A 13,498-nucleotide genomic window follows, 5' to 3' on the forward strand; every position below is an offset into this window, starting at 1 on the left:
GTGTTTGTGTGCGTGGCCCGCGACTCAACCCGCTGATAATGCGCAACGCGCGAAGCCGAAGGACCTGTTGTCTCACTCGCTCCGCTGCGATAGGGTTCTTGTGTTTGCGTTCAGCTCGCGCCGATTTAGTTTGTGTTTTGACTTCTTCGGCGTTGGATCGTGCGCGCGGAGCGCCCTTTCGGTTGCGTATCGTTCGCTTGACGTTCTTCGAGTTTGTGGTGAAATTGTGCAGAAAGTATGTGCCTTTCCGTGGATTAATGCACAAAGTGTAAAACTTGTTCGTGTGGCTTGTGTTCTTGAGAAAGAACTGATCGAAAGTTGGTGTGCCTCAATGGAGTGTGTCCCGCTCAGTGCCGACGCTTCCTAATGACGAAGAGATAAAGCGGAATAAATTTGAAAATAGAAACGCAGACGTGGCGAGAATCGAAGCGGGCTGTGTGATCGAGCAGCCCTAGTGATGAAGTGATTGATAAAGTTCGAGTTGCGTACGTCACAGAGTGACAGAGAGAGAGAGAGAGAGAAAGAGCGATTGGTGTGCGTTGGTCAATCAAAGCATTCGTCCTGGAGCCGCACGTGAGCAAGCTTGGAGCCGCAAAAGTTGGACCCCAAAATGCCCACACTGTCCCACCGGAGGACGGGCAGATAGAGTGGGCTTCTATGCGGTGCTTTCGGAAGAAAATGAGCCTCGTCTACACGGCCACGTACCGGTACAAGCGCGCACTGCAAACGATGGCCGCGGGACTTTTCCTCATCTACATGACGCTGGTCCTGTACCAGAACGTCTACGGCTACGGCGGCCAGGACCAATCCGACCCGGAGCTCGCCGAAAGCGCCGGCAATCTGCAGGTGAGTGCCCGATCCGAGCCACCGAGCGATGGGAAATATATTGGAAACTAAACCAACTGATAAGCCATTTGACACATCTGCACCCATTAATTTTCCGATCCGTCGTCGTCGTTGTCGATCCGATCTCCCTTTTTGGTGGGAAAAAACCTTTCCGATAGAAGACCAGGATGCCGGGGATCTCTTCAAACCCAGGCCACCAGGCCGAGGCCGTGCGTTATCTTCTCAGGCGAACCAACCAACTCGACAGAAATGGTAATTTTTTCAGTCATCTCGATATCGGACCGATCTGGGAGCGCGATTTAGCATTCGGCCTAAACCCACAGAGACGCGCGAGGGACGCACGTTTTGCGAACCACAGCGAACCGGATGCTGGACTGGACGGTTAAATGTCAAATAAGGGCAATACGGGAAACGTTTCTTGAGTTATCGAAAGATTAAATCAAGTTCAGGTCGGTGTTAAATGGAGACCAAAATGAGTGGCGACCTCAACTCGGCTTATCTCGAGAAAACCCTTTCCGCACCACCGATCCGAAAGGGTGCGGTTCCTGTTCTCGAGATAACACTTTTCCGTTGTCGATCGATTTTGTCCAAGAGTATTGAGTGGCTTTATTTGCAACGAACTGCTCGGAAGATCCATCCTTCCCGACGACGACGACGACGCAAAACGAAGATATCAAACACCTGCCGCCCGGAGAGGGCGAGATCGTGAGATCGCCTCCGTTTCTCCACTTGCTTCCCGCGCAGACGCGAGGCGGTATTCGGCGGACTGGGGAAAAAAAACCGGACCCGTCGTCGGTCGCGTCGGTGCTGAAAGGTTTAGAACCATACTCACACGTGATTTTTATGATATGCCCGAACCGCCGATAGAGCATATTTCACGCGCGCCCCGTATGGGAAAGAACTAGTTTCGTGTTTTGGCTGGTGGGGCTTCTTCTCAGACCCTAATCCGAGACGGAGACGACCTTCTGATTTTATTAACTCCGGGTGATTCGTTCCGGGTTAATGTGTTGTGTACCATGCCCGAACCGTCCGCGCGTATCGCGATAGCCGTAACGCGATCATCAGCATCGATCACCGGCCTGACCCGGCCCGTCCCGGTGTGGTGATTATGGTGAGTGCAAGGGTCCAACCTGTCTTGCCTGTGGCCCGACCGGATCGGCCAGTTGATTATATTGTGATAAATTGTGGCGTTCGAAAGACCCCCAAAACCCATCATCATCCCAGAGCGCAATGCGCCTGTTGGACCCGGGATCAGGACCCGGACTATCACGTAGCCCCTTTCCGTTGCGTTCGTCCCAGCGTCCGAGCATCATGTTTGCGATCGATCGCGCGTTTCTCCTTTCTCGAAGGATTGCGCCTCCGTGCGCAACGAGATCACCCGTTGTTGCAATCCTTGTGGCCTGTTTTTGCTCTCCGGACCACCTGTCATCTTCGGTGCTCGGTTTGTGGGGCCAGAACTTGGAGCACACACATACGCACACAGAGAGTGCAAAGCGGGAACCAGTACCAGGGGCCGTTCAGGGTTCGAAAAACTGGACCATGCAACGCAGCGTCCACGGTGCGTCCTCGCTCCAGTAGCTCATTAAACGTCATCGGTCCGAGAGCCTGATCCCGAACCGTGGCCGGACCAAAATGAGGCGAAAAAGAAAACAGGTTTTCCCGTTCGCGGGACCTGCAGATGCGCTTTCGATTTTCGACACCAAAAACCGTTCGGATGCTCTCTCTCTCTCTCTGTGGGGATCGTTGTTAAGAAAATAATGACCGTTGCAGTTGCAGCGGAGCAGGGTACCAGTTTAAAATTCGTGATTATCCTTCGCTGGCCACGACAACGGCCAAGGTCCTCTTTTGACGGACGAGAATAATGACAAAAAATTAGCCAAAAATTCCCACCGATCAATAATATTTTAATTTATATTTGGCACTGCCGGTCGGTGAAGCCCCAGCACGGGGCGAGTTTGTTTTTTGCGGCCCCGGCTCCGCGCCCCGGCCACGGGATTTAATCTGCAAACTTAATCATCTTCGGGTGAATTGGAAACATCATCGTTTCCACACCTTTTGCCTGTTTGGCGCAGAAGGCACGATGAAAGGCGCGGCCCCCATCCGATACAATGTTGAGATATGGGGCTGTGGCAAAAATTGCACTCTTCGGGAGCGTCCATGCTGTGATAATGAAGTGCTCGCGCCCGGTGGTCGCCCGGCGATCGCGCGATCGCTGATGGGTTTATGTTTTTATGTGCGATCGAAATGTGGCGAGGATCATTGGAATTGTATCAAACCCCCCGATTCGTCACACCTTTATCTCTCACCGCCCCACGGTGGGTGGTAGAATGCCGCCATTGTGTGCCGTCCCTTCGAACGGGGAGCTTCCTTTCATATAAATTCGATTCAATGGCGGCCGAGGCGGCACTGTGTTGAATGATAGCGCTTTCGTACAATGTTTCTTTAATCAATCGCCTGTCCGCCGAAAATACTGGCGCTGGGCCAGCGGGAGGAACGCGCTTTCCAAAAGTAAAGCCCGGCTCGAGAAGGCGACCAACCGGAACCGAACCGGGCGCAAACGGACAGCTCGAGTGCTCGAAGTTAAACAAAAACAATCGCAACTCCGCAAACAGAACCCCGCGTAGCTAGGCAAATACACCGCGCGGGGACGCGCTATTTGCTTTCGGCACTCGGCCCGGGGCACTTTGGGGACGAGCGGGGCAGGGACAAAAAATGGAAGCAAGCAAGACAATGTGTGCCTCGCAATGGGCCGAATGGACCCACAAAATGATGTCGTCTTGGAAAACAAACGACACTCGAAAGGCCCAAAGCCTACCAGAAGTTGGCGCGCGTGACGCTTGGCGAACGCAAACTCGGCGGGACTCAGCAGTCCTCAGAAGACCGGGACGGTGGAAGGAGGGGGGCCTCAACTCTATTTTGGTCGCAAAGCTTTTAGCAACCGAAGACGATATTGTATTCAAGATGTCTGCCACGTCGATACCGTTTTTTTTTTCGCTGTGCCACGTTAACCAGGAACGAACGTTAAGCAGGAAGCCCACCTGCCTTTTTACCGGTACCTCTCCTCTCGGCCCGATCGATTGAACGATCGATCAGCCGACCATCCGCGGGGTGGGGGGGGGGTGAACGAAACCGAAAACTGGCCGCCAGCGAGCCGGCAAGAAGCAGCGTCTTGCTGTCTCCTTAATATGGGGCCTAATTGCGTTCAATCCCCCGTCGACGGCGCAGATTGAATCGAACCATTTTGGAAACGAATCTATCACTCCGTGCGCTTTCGTGCGCGCTTCTCCCGGCTTTCCGCTTTCGGGGCGCGGTTCCGTGGGCCCCCTTTGATGGAGTTCACTTCTCTGTGTGGCCCCATCTGTGCCCCCGGGTTTAAGTATGCGGCCGACTCTAAGCCTGCACGGCTGCAGCACGATTGTGGATCATTTGTATTCTGATTGGAAAATTAGCGGAAGCTTTTAAGACAGCCCGAGCCCCCGGGGCCTCCCCCGGGCCGCAGAAAGAGACGCGCACACGCGTGCGCACACGCGTTAAAGATTGCCTGCTGGTTTCGGACTTTGCGCCCTCTTGGAAGCTGGCTTCGGGAAGCCTTTTCGGGCTAGACACCGTTCTCCGTCGTTCTCGACCGGACGTGACCGGCGGGCGGGGAGGAGGATCATATCTAACAAGCTCGCTGACAGACCCGGCTGGGCTGGGCCCCGTAGCCGGCCGACTAATCGCGGCTAAAGACTAGGGTATAGATCCGGGCCCTTTGAGCTTCCTATCGGTGCACGGGTTTATTGAACCGCAAGCCACGACTGTTTCATCTTAGCTCGGGCCGTGTTGTCCTCTGCGCTGCGTTTCTGAGAAGTTTTACCACCGAATTATGCTCTCATCCCGATTTCCAACGGGGGGAGGCCATAAAACCTGTTCCGCACGACACATTAAACACATGGATGACGGTGTTTGCCGGATCAAAACAGACTCACATTCACGGCCTCTCGGCCTGGTCATAAAACTTGGACGGAACAAATTCTGGTGAAAATGTAACATTCATATCATTTGTACACCGGCGAAGATTACACTTTACACGCGCGTGACCCCGTGCACTCACCATCAGGAGATGCGTAATTCCTCACCGTGAACACGTTCGTTTGTTTCATGTTTTTATGAGCCATTCTCGGGCCAAACACGGCACAGGATGGGAACAACGCACGGGGGACAACAACAAACACAGCCAGCCGAAAGGACGGAGACGCGGCGGTGACGCGCTTCAATTAGATCAGGCCACGAAGCATGACGAAGATATAAACATGCAGGGCGGGACGGCCTAGGCCCGTGATGCGTATGGTAATAGAGTGGTGGGCCGTGGCGACCCTCGGTGATTTCCTCGTTATCGTAAAACAAACGATTTCTACCGGCAACAAGCGACGAACCTCGGGAAGCGCGATCGGTCTTCGACGATCATTTCTTCACACACGAATTCGTCCCGCGAGAGAGAGAGACCCGGTCGCGGGTAGGTCGGTAGAGCAGAGCGAAAGCAGTGGCCATGAAAAGTAATTGAAATTTATTCGAATTTAATCAGTGCAAAGCTGGGGGCCTCACTGGAGCCCCCAGTGCCGGCCCGTTGTTTGTTGCTCTTGAGAGGCTCTTCAACTTTTTACTGCCCTTCCGCCAGTGTTCTGCGCCCGGTGTTCAGCTTCAACGCAGAACGCAAGAAGCTTACCTGACCGTGACTACCGTGGGAACTTGCCGCGTTATTAGAAGTGTTTTTCTGCGGGCGCCCGAACACTGGCCCGTCTTAAACGGCACACAACTACCGCAAAACACGAAGGAACCACCACCACAGGCACGGGCAGTCGAGGGCAAACATTAACGAGGCTGGGATAAGATAAGACGAGGGCCTGGCATATGCGTGTGTGTGTCGAGCGAGATGATGACGCGAGGTTCCGGCGTGGTTGGCTTCTTCCGGACCGGAAACTGCACCAAGAAAGCAAAGGGGACCCACCCTGATTGCATCGTAAAGCGAGTTATGCGCGTGCCGGCGCGCTCTAATGTTTACCCTCCGATCCAGCGGTCATCGGTGCGTGCCAAAAGGTTATCGCTCTCGAACCGACGATCTTCTTTGTCCTCTGCGATCGTGCCAAGTCACCTGCCGCTAGGGGTGTGTACTCCAAACGGGGTAATCCGGTTTCCGATCGTGCTAAGGTTATGTTGAGGCGCTATTGAGTCGCTCGAGTTCGTGACAATTTGGTTTTGCATGGTGCGCATGGCTGAGTCGTGGAATGCAGCCCGTGGTGGGGCCAGACACGACGACTTAATGCACCTGCTGGCCTGAACCCCGAGCAGAGATGCTTCTATCGAAGATGGCGACGACCATCACGACAGCTTCATACGGGGATGGTTTCCGAAATATCGATCAAGTAGTCATTGAATCTTGGAGCTGTTCATATTTGGAATGTTCATCGACTCATTATCGTTCCTTCTTTTCCCTTCCAGGATATTCAGTCATTCGGTGCCCTAATCCTCGGCGGAGCCGGTAGTGCCCTGCGGCCTGCGGCCGACGCCAGTGTTGTGATAAGCAAGCGTGATAACTCCGTACTGCTGCCCGCGAGTGATGATAGTAAGGTGCTGGTGCTCGATAGCAATAGTGTAGTCAACGGGAGAGGTCCCGAAGCGGTGCAAAGTGCGAAGTTTGTGCCGCCTAGTGGTTCCGGGCCACGACCAGGTGGGGCTACTCCGTCCAACTCACGGTATTATGCGGCCGACGATCAACGGACTCTGTACGATTTGCACCGGGTGCCGGCCGTCACCGGCACTCCGAAACCACCGACGACCGAGCTGGATGATCTGCTGATCAGCGTCAAAACGACCAAAGGCTATCACGACACGCGGCTCGAGATGATCATCAAGACCTGGTACCAGCTGGCGAAGGAACAGGTAAGAGCGCACGCGATACGCGATCATGTTGTCCTCCCCCCACTCCGTTTGGCGCAGAAACCTTGAATTGGTCGGATTATCTCCGATTTCCGAACCAACCACCACACGACAGCGGTTGTTTCGGTTCGACCTTTCTGTCCGTCTGTGGTCAATCTACTTAATTATTATTCCCGCAGATCGATTAAAACGAAGTCCGGTGAGCACGTGACTTCAAGAGAAGACCGTATTTTTGTAAGATTGCTTTTCATTTTAGGTCCAAATTTTTCCGAAACGCTCACGTTTTTATAAAAATCATTCCGACCGTTCCGGGAAGGAACAACAGTCAGAATGGGCACAAAAAAAAGGGTGGAAACCCACCTCTGGGAGTGCGGCAATTGTTCCGCATGACGAAGCGGAAACTATACAAAACCACACGCGGTGGCGGCGGCGACGGCACCACGCCACGGTCACAAAGCCCCTCTTTCAGGCGGCTTCACGTGGCCACGGCCGTAGAAAGTTCTTGGTCGGCGTCGGCCACGTATCAGCATATTATGCAAGTCTGTGCACAAGTTTGCATTCTGCGGCCGGCCGACGGCCCATTGTTGCCCGGCGGGACCTGTAATTATTATTCCGAAGTGTAAAATGATAACCACCACTGCAAAAGTGTCAGGAACACAACAAGAAACCCGGGACCAAGGGGCCTAGAGACGGCAAGTTTTATGGCAAACATAGAAGATACTTTATTTTACGCTTGCCTGACTTTCACAACCCGGCGGCGGCGGCGGCGGCTGTGGCTTGCGTTAATTAATAGTCGGGACCCTCTTTCAATAATTGTTCCTAAAAGATTAAGACACTCCGAGACCGAGACCGAGAGGGAGAGAGAGAGAGCGAGGGCCCTTTGGCAAATCGCTCTATTTATTTAAAAGTAGGCAGTCGAGCCAAGGGTTGCTAGGATTAAAACTTTTTTAATCTTTTGAAATAATTACACGAACTTAGTGTTTGCTGAGCTTCACCTAAAAGGGCAACCAAAGAAGGTGCCACTTGTTTGGGCGAAATGTTCCTCAAAGAAAGGCCGTTTTATTTAAATTATTTTCAACAAAGTATTGACCGTAAAGGGAAGTCATTCAGTACACATCTTCATCCTCTGCAACGTTGAAGCAACTTAAGCGTACCGAAGCTGCTTTTTATGCTCCGTTATTGATGTTGATTCGTTATCGGCTCGATAACGTTGATCGTTCCTGGCCGTCACCGTCTGCGCGGTTCTAGAGTTTTGCGCAACCTGCTTGCGCGGTTGCGTCGCCAGAAAGCAAATAAAGCTCGGGACTCGGGAATAAATAGACCGCAGCCGATGGACCGACCGACCGACCGTAGGCAAACATCCCAATCAGCGGTGCCGATTAAGACGCCGATAGCGTAAAGTAGACTGCAGAAAAAGGGCATGTCGAGGACAAAAAGGAGCACCCGTGCGAGGTGCCGGAAACCTTCCGCCGCCGCCGCCGGAGAAGGCGTAGTCCCAGGGAAGCTGCACCGTCATTCGGTTGCAATTAAGATGTGCATGGGATGCAGCTTTTTTCGCGTCCACGACGGAGTGAGCTGTCAAGCACAAGTTTTGCTCCGGTTTTGCTTCCAAAAGAGGTCCGCCATGCAACAAAGAAGCGCGGCGCGCGATGATTTGTTTGTTTATTTCAAATCGATCGATCGGTTGAAAAGTGCAGCAACCCCGGTCCAGGATATTGAGGAATCCAGAATGAAACGAGAAGGAGAGTTGCTCACAGTCACTGGCCACGTAGTTTGAGAAGTAGTTTGACTTCTTCGCCAGTCAACCAGTCAGCCCGTTCTCGTTAGTCAACGACGACTAATCGAACCCCAAAAAGCTTGTTCTACATTCAATCTGGCCTTGTCACTCGCACCTAATGGATGACAACTCACTCGACCTGGGGTTTACCTTTTTAATTGCGAAAGACCCTTCCCGCGAGGCGATCGAGACTCTTCGATCCCTCTCACCACCGGGGACCGGGAGCAAGTTCCGAGCTGTCAGGCGGTTCCCCACGCGCGTCCTTTTCGTTGACGTCTAATCAAATCAATCCCTCAAAACATACACCGGGCCCCGGGGAGGCTATGAATAATAAATCCGTAATACATACCCCACCTGTGCCCGTTACACATGCGGGGCCAGCAAACCAGTTCCGAGCGGGCGGCTTCTCGTTAATCCGTGCTTTAACCGTGCGTGATCAATCACCGCTCCGTTGTGACAGCTCCGGTATTCGGGACCGGGTGCCGTGGACAGTGGATACAATGTGTCGCAAACCTAAACAAACATATTCCTGACCACCTTCTCTCTGCGCCCTTATCGCACCAAGGTTATCTACCGATGGGCCTGTGTTCTGGGTCTGCCTTCGCATGTCGCAACATTCTTGCCCCCGAAGCGTCACCGATGAGTAATTGGTAGTGGCTCCCTGGCGCATGATGGATCACAAAATAAAACGTTTCTCGCACCGACCCCGCCGATCTATTTACTGTGGCGATCGATCGATTATCTTATCCCAGGGTTTTCCGGCATGGCAGCCGAAGGAAGATTTTGCCAACAGAAGAAAACCAAAGCCCCCGGTGGCCAGCAATTGTTCGTTGGGCGGGTCGATTTCTTCTAGTTCGATCGTCGTCGTCGGGATCTCGGCACGAGAAACAGAGGCCGATCATCTACATCGGGCAGCAGCACCCCCCGGGGGGTTCCGTTGATGGGATCCGCCGTTGAATCAATTAGTTACATTGTGTCCCAGGGCACGGCACCGGGTATCGATCGGGGCCGTCGATGATCTCCAGCTGGTTTCAATTTCGTCGCCGATGTGAAGAAATAAATTGGCTTTCCTTCTTCGCCTGCTTCTTCTTCGTCCCGAGCGCGACCTTCGCCCGATCGGAAACGGGATCGATCGGTTTCAGTTGCATCCTAGACGAATCGGTAATACGGTCGGTGGCTGAATGCGCCGAAGCGCGAAGCGAGCGAAGATGAAAGATGAATTTATGCTTATTACAAAATTACGTTCGTCCATTCGTCTACCTGCTCCTCCGTATCCTTTGACCCTACCGGTTGGGTGCCTGGTCTATGAAACCCGACCCAAGTGCATTGAACCTGATCCCGGGTGAGGCAGGATATCTAACGTGCTCGATCTCGGGAAACCCCCAGGGGCTATTAGTGAAGGTAAATACACGCATTAGGTCGCTCGCTGAGCGTCGCCCTTTCGTGGCTTACAGATTTGTGGGATGTACGTCGCTACCGTACGCCGTCGGGACCCCTCCACCAGGTCCCTTGTAATGTGTTAATCATCGCCCAGGGGACGACGATAATTGAGCGACGGTGACGACAAATCGAGGGGACCAGAGCTGTGACTTGATACAATTTAAGCACCCAAACACCCTAACGCCGGGGACCCTAGGCGAGCGCTGACAGCCCCGTTGATGTATCGGAATATGCTGGTTGAAGTTCAGCTTCGGGATGATCGGATGAGGGAGACAGATTTTTCGGAGCCAGATTTGTACAAACGGAATTTTGTTTACAAGAAGCAAGCAGAAGCAGCTGAGTAAAGTGCGTTTATCCCTTCCTGTTCGGACCGATCGGCTAACGGCCTAACGAGGTGTTTCGGGCGATCCTCGCCCGAGAGCATGCAAAGCAATTAACCGAACCGTAGAGCATTAGATGTGCTAGTCAGATCCGCCAATTTATGCTGCTGGCCGGAACAGTTAAATGTAGAATTCATTTTTTCGCCCTCCGCCACTGCCTCTAATGTGCAGCGTTTTTTTATGGCCAGCGAACGGCGATGGAACGGTTCTGATACGGTTCGGTCTGTGTCGGGGCAGCACAAAGCGATTACAAAGGCTCCTGGACGAGCGTCTCACCAGACGCCCAAACGTGGCCCGGGCTGGCAAATAGCCAGCGGCGACCATCGGCGGACCAGACAATGGGGCCGCCGAGTTTTGAATCCCTTCTCATTGCATATTATATGCTATTTTTTCTCGATTCGGTTATGTGTGGCGCACGGAGCACGGGGAGGCCGGGGACTATGATTTTCCAGCAAGCGAGCACGGCCACGGCCCGAGCCCGAAACCCGTTGCTGGTGGCACATGTTGCTGCCGTTGTTTTACATTTTATGTGTTGTGTGTGCCATTTTTGGTTTTTATACTGGCGAATATCTTTTGGTCCGGTTTCTGCGCCCCGTTCGTGTTCTGCGCCGCATGATTATGGGGTTTAGAGAGGAGGACCTGGTACGACAGTGCGATGCGTTCCGTTCCGTTTCTATTCGCGCGAAGCGGACACGAAGATGTCCGTGTCCGAGCGGAATGTGGCCAGCGCGGAGCCCGCAGAGAGAGGCAGATAAAAACGCAAACGCAAGAAAAGCCAAGATACGGGTCATTTCATTTTTGCTCTACAATTTACCTTTCGCGACAGCCACAAGTGCATCAGCTCGTGTGCTCGTGTGTGCCATGGCCATTTTCCCGCTGGCCGAAGACAATCTCCGGAAGGAATGAAATGCATTTTATGCCTTCATTAAATTGCAAATGTACACACATTACCTGGCCCTAGGGTCTGGCCACGGTGCGCGGGCATGCATTTTGCTCCGAAGCGCACCAATCTCGCCAACGGCCACCATGCTTGTCGCACTAATCGTCAATCCCTTCCCCATCCAGGCCAGAAGGTTAGGTTACCAGTCAAACCGAAGGACCAGCCGTTTGCCAGACAGATGCGGGTCTTTTCTTCGGGCCTGTGGAGATGAAGACCTACGGCCTTATGCTGATTTTTGCAGCTGCCACACCGGCCGGCCTCGGAAATCTGCATGCAATAGAACGATGTGTGGCTCGCTAATATTGGTATCGATGGCTCAATAATATCGGCCTGATCGGCCTCTGCCGCCACACTGCAGCATGACTCGCGAACCTCGCCCGGTCGGTTGTATGCAGATTTGTTCCGCTACGTCATCCCGTAACGGGCAGACTGCAATCGATTCCAAAGATCGATGTCGATCAACGCGAAGCCGGCGCGGGTTGTATCAATCATGTCGCTGACAATCGTTGATGTCTTCATCGATCGATGCTGCGTTTTGAGTGACACGCAACAGTTATCCCGCTTATTGATAAGGCCAAACCCTTCGCGGCAAACGCCAATTCATTTCTGTGGTTAGGATTGGATCGAAACGAAACTAGCTTCAGGAGCGGGTCCGTGGGTCCGTTCGCAAGCTGCTGCAAGGGACAGGAAGCAACAGCATAGTGCAGCGCAGCGCAAAGGCCTATCATTATCGAGGCGGAGTGTTTCAAAACAAGTTCTTCCGGTGCTCCACCTTCTGCGCCCGGTAATTTGTAGTCTGACCCAGGGAGACCCAGCAGAGATGTGATGTGTCAGTCAGCGCGGGAAACCCATGTGCTGCAGGCAGGCCTGTAGAATAGTAGAGATTAGTTTGCTATGCATTTGTTTCTACTCGCCCTCGATCGTTAGCATAATTTAGGTCCCCTGATGTGCACCACATGGCGCTGCATTAGGGCGCCCGATGTGTGCCCGACGGCGCTGCACTGATTCGTTCCTCTGTGATGGAGAGCCTGACACAACTACAACTGGAGCATCTGGTTCGCACCGCCGAGTTCCGAAGGTACACTCGGCTCGACTCAGCTTTGTTTTATTATTCCGCTTCTTCGTCGCCCTGCATTCAGCCCAAAATCTGCTCCTAATTGGGCCTTCACGCTGGACCTCAGGGAAATCTAGAGCTCCCAATAGGGTGGGTAATAAAATTCTCCTCGCTAGGCTGGCCGGGGACAGGAAATGTCCAATAAAGCGTAGGTCCGCGTCTACCCGCGGACTCATTTATGCTAACCACCGTACAACCGGTGAGGGCATCGAGCAACACTTCGAGCGGGGCGCTGGAAATTACGGCAATAAAACATCTTCAAAGACCCCTGGCCAATGGTGCTACCGTCCTCGAAGGGTCTGCAGATGGGGTCTAATCAAACCTAGCAGATACTCGCGCACTCTCGTGCGCCATGAGATGCGAGGATCGATTGCGATTTTATTGCCGTTCGCTCGCCGAGCCCAACTCCGCGAGCTCTCGAGCGCCATTCTGTGTGGAGAGTTTTTGTGAAATGGAAAGCCAGAAAAACGATGAAATGTTCTCCAAGCAACGGACCTTCTAAACACGGCCGGACAATAGCCAATAGGCAGACGTCAGAAAGTGGAGCCCCGATTGGTGTGCCATCCACAGCGGATCCGCGAGAATTGATTCATCACCTGAAATAATCACACCCAAAAGCTGCTTGCGTCGCGCGCAAGTAAGGCTTATTGTGGAGCGTAACTTGGAGCAGCCCCGGGACCCGACCAACCCGTGACAGGACCGGGGTCATAAGTGGCTGTAGGGTTCCGTTCGGATTTTCGGGCGTCCCAAAAGGTACTGACGCTGATCAGATCAACGGGTAATTACGCTTCATTAGCCGCCTTTCACTCCCGGGTGCTTCTATTTCGTGCTTCCTACCTAGCTCTGGTTGACTAGGTGTGGCTTTGAAAACATTTTGAGCACGCTCGCGATCGCGATCGTGAATGTGCTTCCCGTTTGGCGGCACCCTATAAAATAGAGGTTTTTATCTGTGACCCCTGCGATTCCCCGTCGATCGCTAAGCTACGGATTATGTGGAATCTTTTCTATGCAAAGAAGCATAATTATTTTCACGAAAAATTAGCTTTCGACTTTTCGACACACCCAAAACCGAAACGGAAACGGCA

The 13,498-nt window shown here is 53.1% G+C and overlaps 1 protein-coding gene across 1 annotated transcript in view; it reads left to right on the plus strand.

Annotated features, from left to right (window-relative positions):
- Positions 1-521: 521 nt before the first annotated feature.
- LOC131208711 (fringe glycosyltransferase) overlaps positions 522-13,498 on the plus strand; it is a 77,750-nt gene continuing 64,773 nt past the window's right edge. Inside the window, exons 1-3 of the mRNA XM_058201544.1 lie at positions 522-846; positions 6,325-6,496; positions 6,590-6,765. Of these exons, the coding sequence (XP_058057527.1) occupies positions 658-846; positions 6,325-6,496; positions 6,590-6,765 (537 nt within the window). The 5' untranslated portion in view covers positions 522-657. The remainder of the gene's footprint in view (positions 847-6,324; positions 6,497-6,589; positions 6,766-13,498) is intronic.

This window comes from Anopheles bellator, chromosome 1 (assembly GCF_943735745.2).
Source record: "Anopheles bellator chromosome 1, idAnoBellAS_SP24_06.2, whole genome shotgun sequence".
Taxonomy (NCBI): domain Eukaryota; kingdom Metazoa; phylum Arthropoda; class Insecta; order Diptera; family Culicidae; genus Anopheles; species Anopheles bellator.